The sequence below is a fragment of the Dicentrarchus labrax genome, unplaced genomic scaffold (assembly GCF_905237075.1).
Source record: "Dicentrarchus labrax unplaced genomic scaffold, dlabrax2021, whole genome shotgun sequence".
NCBI lineage: Eukaryota > Metazoa > Chordata > Actinopteri > Moronidae > Dicentrarchus > Dicentrarchus labrax.
This window is the reverse complement of record NW_026136718.1, coordinates 10532043-10547051: the sequence shown is the minus strand read 5'-3', so window position 1 is coordinate 10547051 and position 15009 is coordinate 10532043. Positions and strand designations below refer to the sequence as shown.

The 15009-nt window shown below is 38.0% G+C and overlaps 1 protein-coding gene across 1 annotated transcript in view; it reads left to right on the top strand.

Moving 5' to 3' along the window:
- The window catches only part of LOC127349913 (E3 ubiquitin-protein ligase rnf213-alpha-like), a 41628-nt gene that overhangs the window by 6694 nt on the left and 19925 nt on the right, over positions 1-15009 (top strand). Inside the window, 19 exon segments of the mRNA XM_051375989.1 lie at positions 154-360; positions 701-893; positions 1566-1621; positions 1750-1909; positions 2151-2285; positions 2450-2548; positions 2632-2754; positions 3451-3640; positions 4059-4232; positions 5260-5412; positions 5999-6618; positions 7069-7228; positions 7311-7528; positions 7761-7898; positions 8003-8158; positions 8294-9575; positions 10507-10691; positions 10822-10977; positions 11164-14739. Coding sequence (XP_051231949.1) covers positions 154-360; positions 701-893; positions 1566-1621; positions 1750-1909; positions 2151-2285; positions 2450-2548; positions 2632-2754; positions 3451-3640; positions 4059-4232; positions 5260-5412; positions 5999-6618; positions 7069-7228; positions 7311-7528; positions 7761-7898; positions 8003-8158; positions 8294-9575; positions 10507-10691; positions 10822-10977; positions 11164-14739 — 7981 coding nt within the window.

Below are 15009 nucleotides of genomic sequence, written 5' to 3'. Positions count from 1 at the left end.
AATCAGATTGAGATATGAACACAATCAACTACATCTTCCAACAACATAGTACAGAGTAGAAACTAAGGATCTATAATATGATATAATTTCAATGATATATTTTTGCCACTGTAAATATAATGAAACTAAACACTGACTTCCCCACTGGTATAGCGTTGCAGATGCTGTTGAGATGATGTGCAACAATGCTAGACAACGTCATATTGAGAAGTGGGTCTTGGTCATCCCTCTGGTTCACCTACTGAGAGGAGAAAGTAAGCCATTCCAGCCAGTTCCACCTGTCTTGAATCCACAGTTTGACTCCTGGACAGGCTTGAAGGGGAGCAACGGAGCACATGTTTACAGGGACGGTAATACAGGGTATGGAAGCATTTTTCTCCTGTAAAGACTTATAATTACAACTTTCTGAAAACGCCTCAAAAACAGTTTTGCATATCAGTGGCTCGAAATAACAATAAGAACCAACTGTTACAGTATTTTGCTCAAATATCCAGAAAATCCAAAACAGTGGTCACTATTTTATCCTAGTATTTTAAATTAAATCATTAACATTTTAGGAAAAACATTGTCACCATGAGGTTGCCAGACAACCATGTCCAACCAACTTCAGGAAGTCTCTGCTCTGGGTCTTTTGTTTTTGTTATAGTTATTTTTACCTCACCATCATTTGTCACCATAAACAATTCTGATTTTAAATTAGGAGTGTGATCTTGATCATGAGAGAACATGCTTACCTGGCAGAGATCGATCGTCTTCTTGTGCACTCTTGGATGTCTCTCCTGCGTGTAGAAGATCTAGTGAGCTTCACGTCCATATTCAGTGTGCAAGAGGAGCTTCTAGACATTCTTCATTACATACAGTTCAGTATTAAATCTGGAATAACCAACTACAAGGTATGTATCCTTAAAGTGGCTATTATATTCTATTTTTATTGAAACAATGTTTCAAACAATAAAGTGAGAACAACATGACAGTGTGAAAGAGGTTGCTCATAGTGATGACCATATAGAGAATGATTACCTGAATCTGTAGCTCCCGTCGACTTCACCGAGCTTTACAATTAGTTTAAGCTCATTGTTAGCTGTCTTGTCCATAATTTTTTCAACTGTTTTGTTTCACTATTACTACTCAAACGGGCAGTCAGTTTCAGTGCAAAAACTTTAAAAACCCACTGCTCAGCACCAGACTACAGACAGACACAGTTAGCAACTAGCTGGTAAACATAGCAGAGCATGTAGCTAAAGAGACAGATATTGCAGTTGCTACGGACCAAAAAAAGATTTGAAAAAGAGCATTGGTCTTATATTCATCAGGTGGCCAGATATAAGGCTCCAATTGAGTGATAATGTTGCTCCATAACTGTTGGATGTGTAAATAAACAAATGCTTGCTAACAGGTTTGCAGTATCAGTTTGGAAGGTGAGAGATGTGTCAGTGTTGTGTACAGAACTTAAGATTAGAAAAAAAAACTGTTATTGCAGGTTTATATAAATGCTACTTAAATGAATTTCCTCATCACTAACTGTATGTCTTCAAATTATGTGTGTTATGTTGTTCTGATGACAGGCTTTGAAAGAGTTGGCATCTCAACTTATAATGAAAGAAAGACAATGGCATAAAAGGTAAAATAAATAACTGTACCTGTTACTGTAATACAATATGTATGCTATAATGTCTTTGAATTTTGATATCTTTATTGTTAGCAATCTTTATGCATACACAACAATAATCAAAAGATTCTTTCCCACAGATTTGATGACAAATATGGAGAGGTTTGCCTGATAACTGCAGCGAGGCTTCTTGGTTCTATCTGCCGTCAAATAACAGATCCAGACTGCTGTGGTGTTCCTATTTCCTTCCTTGATCTCGTCTGTCTGATTGCCAAGGCCTACGATCACACTAAGTCCCAGGTGAGACTCATCTGTCAGTCTGTTAGACACACTTTTATGCCTCCACACCAAGTCATAGTCAAGGCTTGAAATACAGTTTACATCAACAACTGTATTTTTTTTCTTTTGGTCTGTCTTGTATAGAGAAAAAATATAAATTGTTGTTTTTCTTTTACTAAACATTACTAAATGCTAGTTTGTTGTAGCTAAAAGTTTTAAAAAAAATACAGATATCCATAGTAACTTATAACTGCTGTTCCAGTCAAGAGAGAGAATTCACGAAGAGTCAATCGGGGATGTATTACAAACAGTGAGGGAATGGCGGAGAAAAACCTTCAGAAACAAACTGCTTAATGACTGGAATCGTACCGAGTTCTCTGTACCCCATGAAATTAAGGTAAGCAGAAATTAATGGCAGTAATGTGTATGTTGTTTTCTGATATGATTTTAGAATGATGTTTTTCTTTTTCTTCCACACGTACGATGGCCATTTGATGTTGTATGCAGTTATTAAATTCTAATGTAGCTGACCCATTTCAATTCATTTGACTCTCTTTTTAGGTGTGGGAGAAGTTACTCTCACTGTCCTTCAGTCATGAGGAACACACTTCATCCTGGAGAATCGCCTTCATGGAGGATTTTGAAGGAAAACTAAAACGAGTAAGACTGGATTTGAGTTTGTGTTAACAGGCTTTACATGTGCACTCAAGAAACAAAACTAAGGATGTGTGCTTGTGTGCTAGGAACAGCCAGTGGATCAGATCGGAATATACTCTAGCAAAATGGAAGAAATGAGCAAGACAAGTCCACTGCTATGCAGCGCAATGGAGAAATGTGCATTGGAGGCGATTGCAGTTATTTGTCAGGTAATATCTTGAAAAGTGGTGAATAACCAGTTAACACATGTCTTAAAAATTTTTATAATACCTTTTAATATAATTGTAAATGCTATGACCATGGTAAGAGTTTTCTGTTTTTTAATATAAAGTGGACCCTTGAGTCGCCCTATAATATGTAAGCATTTGAATGCAAACTGTCCTAAGAACTCTGTTATCAGCTGCTCCATCAGTAGTGGCAAACTTTAACTTTAGAATTCATATTTATTCAGTTTTCACTAATATAACTGGTCCGTGATGATTAAATGCAACTTAATTGATTATGCTAGCTAGCTCATACAGTAGTATTACACAGTCACAATCACCTAAAATGTAATAACTTAGTGAACACACTGCAACATCGTTGCAGATATTAACAATGACCTACTGCTTAATTGAGCCAAAACCTAGGAACTTATTACTGACTTCCAATGCAAGCCGAATTCTTAAAATTCCCATACAAATAAACAGGTAAACCATCACCACACCATCACTGACACCTTTAAATTCCTCAATTTTCTCAATGAGGGAGAGAGAGTAAATGTTTCCAGCTCATTTTCATTTTATGTGGGAAAACCATGTTAAGCAAAATATTAATCATAAAAGTATTTTTACATCCTTTAAAACATGTCTGGAGGTGAAATTCTGTGCATGTTTTTATTTTTCATATGATTGTTTTTTCTTTAGGACAAATCTGGCAGAGCTGTTTCAAATCTATTGGAGAAACATGACATCACAAAATTTGGGAACCTGATGTCTGTTGTTATACTGAAGACATGGCCCACAGATGCAAATGGAGATTATGTTGAAGGCCAGGACTTGATTTTTGAGTACCTTGTGAATTGGCCCATGGCCAAAACTGTCTTCCAATTGACAGGTAAATACTTAAATGTAACACATGTTACAAGAATGACTGGGAATCTGCTCTTTATTAATGTTGAGTTCAACTACATTTATCCAAGAGCCAGATGTTTTTCAGACACTGTGGGGGGCTGGACAATAAAAAAAGAAAATAAAGAAAAAAAACTTAAAATGTGATTGTGACTGTGTAATCAAGATGTCTTTTTTTTCCCTCTCTTACATGGTAATTAATCCATAATGATACTTACAGAAAATGCTCTCAGACCTCCACCAAGGAGGCAGCTTATTGAAGAGCGATGGTTAAAATTTTCTTTAAAAAATTATTTCTGGAAACCTGTCACCTGTAGCTCTTCATCTAACAGCTCACTGTTGCTGCTCCTTTTTGTTCCATAGTAAAATGTTTTGTAGTTTATGTTTTCACACTTGTTTTCCAGGTGCAAGAGGAAGACTGATCGACAAATTGTCAGATGAAGCACAAATCAGGCTGACTTTGGCGAGTTCAGCATTCAAATCTGTGACAGAGAAGTTCCTCAGTGGAGAGATCCAAAATAAAACTTTAAACCAAATACTCCAGAGAAAACGAGAATTTGTTGACTTGCTGAAGATAGGTGAGTAGGTATATCTTATATATATATATCCTATATGTATCTTGTGCAGACGTACCAAAAGGTCTTTTGGATGCATACCCCAAACCCAACAGGAAGTTGCCCATTTTATATTTAGTGGCCATTTTTGACGAATTGCACTCGCTGTACTTTAACAAACTCCTCCCACAGTATTGATCGGAGCAAATTCAACCTTGGGAAGTATAATCTAAACACTATCACAATTAATAGTTGTGCTATTGTAACTTGCAAAAAGGTTGCATAACAAGTTAAAAATATATTTATATAAATTCGCAGGTAGAAATAAATTAAATGCAGGCGGGCAGTGGGTGAGAGCAAAAATGTGTTGTTTTTTCAGATGCAGTGCCAGTTAACAGAAACTTTAACAATAACACAACTCTCAGACTGCCAAACCGCTCTAAAGTTTGTATGCTGGGACATCATAGTGGGTCGGGTCAGGTCTCGTGCAGGTCTCTGATTTGTGAGTGTGGTGCAGAAAATTAACATTTCACCATGGAACAGGATGTTACATTATCCAATCTCCAATCAAAAACAGTGAGAATTATCTGTTTATAGTCATATTGACGTTATATATACACCTTTCACTACAGTTTCAATGTCTATATCTGTGGAATATGTCACAGATATAAAACAAATAAAAAAAAATTCTAACTGAACAACACTGTACCTGTTTCAGATTAAAAACTATCCACTGTTTCTGTGGACAGAATCAATTTATTTGTTACTTTGATAATTCGTCTGGACCTTTTAGATGGCTTCATTTAAAGGTCCAGTGTGTAACATTTAGGAGGATCTATTGCCAAAAATTGAATATAATATTCATATGCATATTCATATTATCACCTGGAAATAATAATCGTTAACTTAGAATGAGCCGTTTTGATTGGCATTAAAACTACTTCCTAAACACTTGATATAAACATTAACTCTTTCCTACAACATTCATGATAATTTGTTGAGCTTCACAGTTATTATTCTACTGTGTTCATCTATGTTTATGTTCTTCTAGACGGCCTCTGTGATGATGGTCGTTGCAAAGATGACAGAACCATGAGAAGATTACTGAGACTAAGAAATGATGAAGTAGAAGCTGTCTATAGAGAGAAGGAGATGGTCAAGGATCTTCTCCAAATCTGCCAGGAGCTTCCACAACATGTCAGAGGTAGGTAACGCTGCGGCACTGAAAGCGAAGTATAAAGTTCAAATCTTTTTAGAAACATGGTATTAGGATAAATATGTTATGTTATGTTATACTTTATTAATATGAGCTATATTGTTATTTCTTACATAATTTTATTTGTTTGCATACACTGAACATTCACTAGCTACTGATTCAGAAAAATATAATCAGCCCTTGCAACAAAAAACACAAAAAATTATGCAAAATGTCACTAGGCTAGAGAGAGATGGCTCTGTTTCTGGTTCTGTCCAGCAAGCAGCAAACTGTAAATGTTAGAAAATCAAGGCAGAGATCGAAGATGAGTGTGGTCTGACTTATGAGTGCTAAGTGCTAATAAGTAATAATGTAGTAATGACTGCATTATTACATGAGTACACACGTCATAATGTAGTAATGAGTACTAAGTACTCGTTGGTTAGATCTTCATGTTGACAGGCATCGCAGCTGGTGTGAGCGTCCATTACCGTATATATATATGGTAGTGGATGCTTCTGTGCCTCTTTCCGGATGGCAATAGGATGAAAAGGCTGTGGCTTGATATTCTTCATAATATCTTTTTAATCCACAGTTGACTTCAAGGGATTGGATGAAAAACTTCATCAGAACATTGAGATGATGAATCTGAATGAATTCATGAAGGTTCACACGCTTGATGGACAGACCTCTCAGGCAGTGGCGCAGGTCACTTATTTCAACCTTTGTGATATCACCCATCAAATGGCTTCAGAACTGCATGCCGTTAAAGACAGTGCAATCTTCAAAATGTGCTGGATGAACCAAGTGGAAGAGTTGTCAAGAGACCAACCTGATACAGATGACACTGAACATCTAAGGAACACAGAGGAAATCTACACTCTCGATCTGGTCTACAGCAAAATATTCCAGAGCTGCTACAGCAAGTATAAAGGGCTTTATGATGGTCTGAAGAGTGGGGAACTGTTACTGGAGGAAATAGACAGCATCTTTGAAGACTATAAAGGAAATCACAAAGACTTGCAGAAAGAGTTAGACATCATGTGCACAATAGATCCGTCTGATAACAGGAGATGGATCAGAGGAAGGATTCAGCAGATTCAACAGTACCATGAACTTCATCTCGCAATGGAATCTGCCAAAATCATCATGGATGTCAGGAACACAATATGTCCAGAAGGAGACTTCCGCATACTGGAGAAACTGCTGCAAATGGTAAGTTTCCCAGTAATGAAAAGTAAGGAAAAGTAAACCTGACCTTCAAAAAGGTCTTTCAAAGACATGCTGGTCCATACCTGTAAGACATTAACAGCAGACATATTTACATGGCTTAATTCATTATGGAGAATTTGTGAGGGATGCTTTGATGTAAGAATATGTAGTTGTACATATTTTGTATAGAGTATATTGCTGTCAGTAAGTATCAACTGTACACATTTATTGTCTTATAATAAGATGAAATACTGAAATATTTTGAAAATTATACAGATTGAAATGTTAAATTGACTGTACATTGATCCACCTTTGTATCATTTACATAAGAGTTTGAAGAAAATTAACTAACTGTAATAATAAACCTTTATAACAAAGAGGCTTTTATAGAGCTAAATAGGAATCATGAATCATACACTCAACAAATTCATACTGTAAATGTGTTTTTTTCAGAATCAAGCAGACTTTAAGAAAAACAAACTGAATTGCATAGATGATACCTTCATAAAGGCCAAACAGATTCTGATGGACATTACAAATGATCGCAGGGAATGTCTTCAGAAACTCAGTCACAGCCTAGAGTTCGTCCAGTGGGTTAAAAAAGAACTTGAAGGTACTGTACAGTAGATACCATTTTTTGCTAACAAGAGTTGAACACAATATTTGTACCAGCTTAAGGACATTTTTTATTGCAGATATCAATGAGCTGAAAGTTTTTGTTGACCTCGCATCCATCTCTGCTGGAGAAAATGACCTTGATGTGGATCGAGTGGCCTGTTTCCATGATGCTGTCCTTGGTTACTCATCCATGTTGTATGGATTGAAGCCGGACTCTGATTTTGAGGCCTTCAAGGAGTCATTGTCAAAATTGTGGAAAGCGCTTGATAATGACAGAAATATACCAACAAAGCTGGTGAGATTCCACCTTTTATGTTACCACCATACTTTCACTAAATTGCTACAATAACCTAACCACAACCAAACAAAAAAGACAAAGTTGTCATATTGCTGAAACCATATTTTTGGAAAAGAAGTCAATTTTATCCAAATCCATAAAATAGATACATGGCTATTGTTCATTTAACAATAAAAAGCAGATTCATCCTCACAGACAGAATTATATTTGTTTTTATGTCTGATTTCAGCGGGATACAGCACGGCATTTGGAATGGTTAAAGACTGTAAAAGTAAGCCATGGATCTGTAGAATTTTCATCGCTGTCCCTGGCAACATCAATCAACGAGAAAGGGATATACATCATCAAGGCCCCAAACCAGAAAAAGGTACACTAAATGGACTACATGAAATGAATACATAAATTTGAAAGAACAGGATAAAATCCATTTCGTCCATTTCATGTTGACGTTTCCCTTTCATTTATCTATAGCTTGCTTTGGAGACTTCCCTAATGCTGCAACTTCAGGATGGACATGAGAGAAACATGACATGCACCTATGAGGACCTGAAAGAGTTGCAAAATAAGCTTATGCTCATGTCTGGAAGAGGGGAACAAAATCAGACTGAAGTCGAATGCTTTGCTGAGGTGTATATTAATTGTATATTTTGATTTTGTGATAATAGATTTAGGAGATTTAAGATCAATGGGATGTTTAAAAGAATGAATGTGTGTTTTTTTGTTACATTGCAATTCATTTCACTTTATCGTCTCCATATACAGGTGTTTGACAATGTCCAAAGACTTGCCAGAGTATTTGTAGACCTTTATTCTGCAGGGAACCCACTCTTCAGGTGTTGGGAAGCTAAGATTTATTGCAAAACTCAGAGTGACCCATGCATCATTATGGAAATCAACTTTTGCAAGACCCTGCATCACATCCAAGTATGTGGAAGTCTAGTTGAACAACTGACAGCACTGTCCCAGAAGATGGAGTTGTTTCTCGATGACTGGAGGAACTTCATGGACCAACAGAGATCTGATCACTACTACTTAAACTACTTTACAGCAGAACAAATATTCTACTTGTGCAGTGTTCTTACTCCAACAGATGTTAATGCAGAAATAGAGGACAATGCTTTGATGATGTTCTCTTTTATCAAACCAAACTGCACAAAAACAGATGTCTGGAGCACATGGAGAAGGTTTCACAATCAATTTGAACCTGGCAAAAGGACTAATGAAGATGTTTACTTTCAAAGTTACTTTCTCCACCAGGGTGACAGCAATATGTCTTCAGCTAATGTGAGTCACTTAACAGCCAATGATCCAGAAGACAAGGTAGATCAGACTGTTGGTTTGAAAGAACTGGAAGAGTTGTGGAATGGATACATGAAGAATGAGGGAATATTTTTTCATGACCTTTTGGACATTAGGAGTTTAGGGGGTTTGTTAAAAATGATGACTGTCACAGAAAACCAAAATGAAAATAATTGGGAAGAACCAATACTTTCAGAGACAGAAGACAATTCACTCAGAAGAAGTCTTCCAAAAGGCCTCTCCCCAAACCAACCTAATCTCATAATCTGCCCACACGATGAGGTCCTGGCTTCAAGTATCTGCTTGTACATGACCACTGACCACGAGCAACTACCAAGTTATGATGAGGTTCTTTTGTGTACGCCTGCAACATGTTATGAGCAAGTAGAGCTTTTCCTGAGGAGATGTCTCACACCAGGGGACATTGGCCAGAAGATGTACACAATGCTCTGGGCAGACCAACTAACATATGATGTTAGCTGTGCGATGGAGAAGTGTTTTCAGAAACTGTGTTCCAAGTTTAAACATCATTACAGGCTAGTGATCTATTGCAGCTCTGACAGAGAACACACTTACATTCCTACTGCATTCAGTCAGTTCAAAAGAGACTTTGTGCCACAAGAGCCATTGGAAAGCATGCAGACCTACTTGTCCAGGCATTACACTCTCACCTCAGATCACAAGAATGCTGTGTTCAAAGGTGGCCATTCTGTTGGCATTGTTGCATCCCGACGGGCAGGAGTGGGTGAGTCCTACCTAGAGAGTAAATGTTGTTTTTTAGTCAAAAATGTACTCTCTGTGCCAGTGCTATGTAAGGGAAGGAACATAAAACGTATTAAAATGATTAAAGCAAAGGACCTTAATTTTGGTCAGAGGAAGTAGCAGGTTTACACCAACAGCTATCAGGAGAAATCACAATAATGAATTGAGTTTAACTCACAATAAATTCACCTCGGGGAACCACACTTCTAAAAGGGAAAACTGATAGCCAGATAATTGAGTTCTTGACTCATGACAGTATATTTCATATACACAAACCACATAATTGGGTTCTTTATAAATGAAAGATTTATTTAACTACTAACAAATAATTCTTAATTAAATGCATGACTACAGTAATGAGAGACTATAAATACATGATTTTTAAATTATGAATATAGTCAAAACAATGACTGAAGACCAGGGTAGGGTATATCATGTGCGGATGGAGCAGTTAATGTATTAGTTTGTGAATACACAGAAGATTACTAATTGGAGGAAACTGTTAGGGTTAACCAGAGGAGTTTAAAACCATAAATAAAAGCCCCGGTGCAAGTTCTTTGTGGGGACCTAGGTCAGCATTATCAAATGTGTTCGGTCTCACGTGGCTACCGTTGGATTGATTTTAGCAACTTTAATGCACTTGAAGTGAACTATGTGCACTGTATTATCTAAAGAAAGCACAAGTATCGGATTGTGATTCGTGAATATTATATGTCTGAAAAAAACTTGACTGGGACATCCCTACTTAAATCAGTTCATTATTAATCGCAAGGCGCAGAATTAAATTGATAGATTTTTTTGTGTCTTTTGGAAACTAAATTCTTGCTTTCTAGAGAACATCTGTAGCATATTCAACTTCTTATTGAGGCCATCATTTCAATCAGCAAAATTATATGTCTATTTCTCCATTTTAGGCAAGTCATTGTATGTCCAAAGATTGTATGAAAAGCTGGAAGGAAGTGTTGAACAAGGAACTGCATTTAAGAAGTGCATCCGATTAAATGAACATGAGGTGGATGACCAAAAGGTTCTCCAGTCTTTGTACGAAACACCAAAGCAAAAAGATCTCAAGGTGTTTCACTTTGATGTCACATCCTCGGTAAGCAATGTTTATAATGAAAGTTCTTGGATTTTTTTGAATAATGTGGTTCTCATCCTTAAGATGGTCAAAATGTTCTTTACCCAATAACAATGAGATTTCTTTTAATAATGCAAATTATATTACCCAGGTGCAAAAAGGCTTGAATGAATTCCTATTCAAGCTATTCTTTTTGCGGTACCTGATGGATTCAGATGGACGGATGTGGCGCTGCAGCCACAAACACTTATACATTATTGAGTTACTGGAATCCACAAATCATCAGCCCAGATATGCCTCCAGATCTGTAAGTTGAGATTTACTAATTGTGCATTGCTCATCTTATGAAATTAAACAACCCAATTCTTTTGTTTTAATGTAATTATTGATATTATTGTTGCATTCTGGTCCAGTGAAATGTGAAAACACAGATTTTTCCAAATAACTAAAGTTGATTCTAAACTTGAATATATGTATATTTGTATATGTTTAGGGACGAAAGGAAAACTTTGCATTCTCAGACGTTTTCCCTAAGGTGTATTGTCGTCCACCAAAGGAGGTTATGGCTTTGGAAATGAGGAGAGAGGAAAATGCTGATATGGAGAGTGACGACCCCCTCATGGATGATGAATGTTTCATGAGTGAAGCTTATCAAAGACCATACCAGTACCTCACACGTTTTTACAACAATGACAATCTTGACAACTTCACATACCAGGGCAATGAAGGGACTCATGCAAAGTGTCTTCAGATACTCTTAATCTACTGTGGCATTATAGATCCATCATGGGCAGAGCTACGTAACTTTGTCTGGTTTCTTAATCTTCAGTTAAAAGACTGTGAGGAATCAGACTTCTGCAAATTTGAGTTTGTTGGAGACACTCTTCGTGGGTTCAAAAACTTTGTGGTTGAGTTCATGATCTTGATGTCCAAAGACTTTGCAACCCCATCACTATGCATCACTGACCAGAGCCCAGGGAGGCAACAATTTGACATCAGTGGGCTTAATGAAAGAGACTTAGCTCCATTCCTCATTAGAAAAAGGTGGGAATCTGAACCACATCCATACATCTTTTTTAATGATGACCACATATCGATGACTTTCATTGGGTTTCACCTGAAGCTCAATGAGCAGAATGGGGTTGATGCCATAAATCCCTTGACAAGGGAAGTGATCAAGAGAAACATCATGACCCAGGAGCTGTACACTGGCTTAAGACTTCAGAGAGTCCCTTTTAATAGGGACTTTGATCAGCTTCCTCGAGCTGACAAGATTGAGCATCTGTGCAGTGTGCTTGGCATTAAGTGGCCAACAGATCCTGATGAAACATATGAACTGACCACTGATAATATTCTCAAAATGATGGCAATCCATATGAGGTTTAGGTGTGGCATCCCGGTCATCATAATGGGTGAGACAGGATGCGGTAAGACAAGGCTCATTAAGTTCATGTGTGAATTGAGAAGGTGCGGAGCACCCGCAGAAAACATGAAACTGATCAAGGTTCATGGAGGGACTACATCAGAAATGATACATGAAAAAGTGAAGGAAGCAGAAACTCTTGCAAGGACCAATAAAGAGAATCATGAATTTGATTCAGTTCTTTTCTTTGATGAGGCAAACACCACAGAAGCCATCAGCAGCATCAAGGAAATTGTTTGTGACAACTCTGTGCAGGGACAACAACTCGGCTCTCAAACAGGACTACAGATTGTTGCTGCGTGCAACCCTTACAGGAAGCATACAGACAAGATGATTGAAAGGCTTGAAGCATCTGGATTGGGCTACCGGGTCAGGGCTGAGGAGACTGACGACAGACTTGGCTCAATCCCTCTTCGCCAGCTTGTGTATCGTGTTCATGTGTTACCTCCCAGCATGATTCCTCTCGTTTGGGACTTTGGGCAGCTCAATGACTCAACAGAGAAAATGTACATTGAACAAATAGTGCAAAGACAGGCGAAGGCCAACTTGATTGAGGCGCATTATATTCCAAATATAACAAAGGTTTTATCAGAATCACAAAAGTTCATGAGGAAGAGGAAAGATGAATGCAGCTTTGTCAGTTTGAGGGATGTTGAACGTTGCATGCAGGTGTTTGTGTGGTTCCACAAAAATCATCCCATGTTTGCTAGGGAACTGAAAACGTTCCTTCAGGAGCAAAATCAGAGGAAGAAAAACGCAAACAAGTTTCAACCTGCTAGTGACAAAGTAATCTGGTCACTCTTGATGGCCACTGGAGTGTGCTATCAGTCCTGCTTGGAAGACAAAGGGTCATATCAGAGAACTGTCAGCCAGTTGCTTCCTCATGAATACAACATGAAAAGATTACTGCAGGAAATCCAACTCATGCATGACCTCCTACTTAATGGTGTACCCATGGGTAAGACAATAGCCAGAAACGAGGCACTGAAAGAAAATTTCTTTATGATGGTGATTTGTGTTGAGCTAAGAATTCCTTTGTTTATTGTTGGGAAGCCAGGGAGCTCCAAATCACTGTCCAAAACCCTAGTTGCAGATGCAATGCAGGGCCCTGCCTCACATTCCGAACTCTACAAGAAGCTGAAGCAGATACATCTGGTGTCTTTTCAGTGCAGCCCTCATTCCACTCCTGAAGGAATCATCAACACATTCAAACAGTGTGCCCGCTTTCAGGAAAGCAAAAACTTAGATGAATACATCTCAGTAGTTGTTCTGGATGAAATTGGATTGGCTGAAGATTCCCCTAAAATGCCACTGAAAACACTGCACCCATTACTGGAAGAGGGCTGTGTTGATGATGAGCCACAACCCCATAAAAGGGTTGGGTTCATTGGAATTTCCAACTGGGCACTAGACCCTGCCAAGATGAATCGAGGAATTTTTGTGTCCCGTGGAGATCCAAATGAGAAAGAGCTCATCAAAAGTGCTAAAGGGATATGCTCGTCCGAAGAAAAGGTTCTTGAAAAGATCAGACACCTCTTTGAGCCTTTTGCAAAAGCATATATGACCGTATGCAAAGAAGGCAGGGGTTTTTTTGGACTGCGGGATTTCTACAGTCTGATAAAGATGGTATTCTCAATTACCAAAATCACTAATGAGAGACCTACTGCAGATGAAATCACTGGTGCAGTCCTGAGAAACTTCAGTGGAAAAGATGATGTAGATGTGATGGGCATATTCTGCAAAGAACTCAGAGATGACTTTGCAAATGCCAGCATCACCACCAATGATTTGGTCAATCAAAGCATCTCTCCAGATTGCCAAGTGGACCAAAGTCGTTACCTCTTGATCCTGACAAAAAACTATGCTGCTCTTCAGATTCTCCAACAGATATTTTTCTCTCACAAAATCCATCCAGAGATCATCTTTGGGTCCAGTTTCCCAAAGGATCAGGAATACACTCAGATTTGTAGGAATATCAATCGGGTCAAGGTTTGCATGGAAACTGGACAGACAGTTGTACTGCTGAACCTTCAGAATCTGTACGAAAGTCTGTATGATGCTCTCAACCAATACTATGTGACCCTAGGAGGTCAAAAGTATGTTGATCTTGGATTAGGAACACATCGTGTGAAATGCAGAGTTCACAAAAACTTCAGGCTTATAGTAATTGAAGAGAAAGAGGTGGTCTATGAGCAGTTTCCAATCCCGCTGATTAACAGGTTGGAAAAACACTACCTTGACATCAACACAGTCCTTAGAAATGAGCGGAAGGACATTGCCAGACAACTACAGCAATGGGTAGATAATTTTGTTTCCTTAAGCAGTCAACACTCCATGACAAAGCAATATGTTCCAAGTGATGTCTTCATTGGCTACCACTCTGACACATGCTCCTCCGTGGTCTTGCAAGTAACAGAGAATCAAAGTGCTGAAACAGATGCTCAAACCATTCTGGATGAAGCCAAGGACATTCTGCTCAATTGTGCCACTCCAGACTCAGTTGTTCGTTTGGACAAATCCAGACTTCCTGATGAAGAAAGGGAACATTTAATGAAAGAATATGTAAAAGAGGAGATGCACAGCTCATTGGGAGACTACATTGTCTATCACACACAGAAGGAACAGTCCCACTTCTTCTTCACTGAGGTAAGTATTTTTTACTGTGTTATCAAATATCACAGGGGAAATCCCAAAAAACAATGTGCCTCAATTAATACATGAGAAAGAAAATATAAACTAAAATACAAAAGAGTGTTATTGAATAAATAATTACTGTACAGAAAATAACCCACTGCAGTCATAGGCAAAGCTAACCTAAGCTGTAGTATTCATTACAAATCACAGATTGATACTATAACCTTGTAACATGTAACATGTGGGAGGCATTTTGCTGTAATAATAACAAATGAGAAGTAA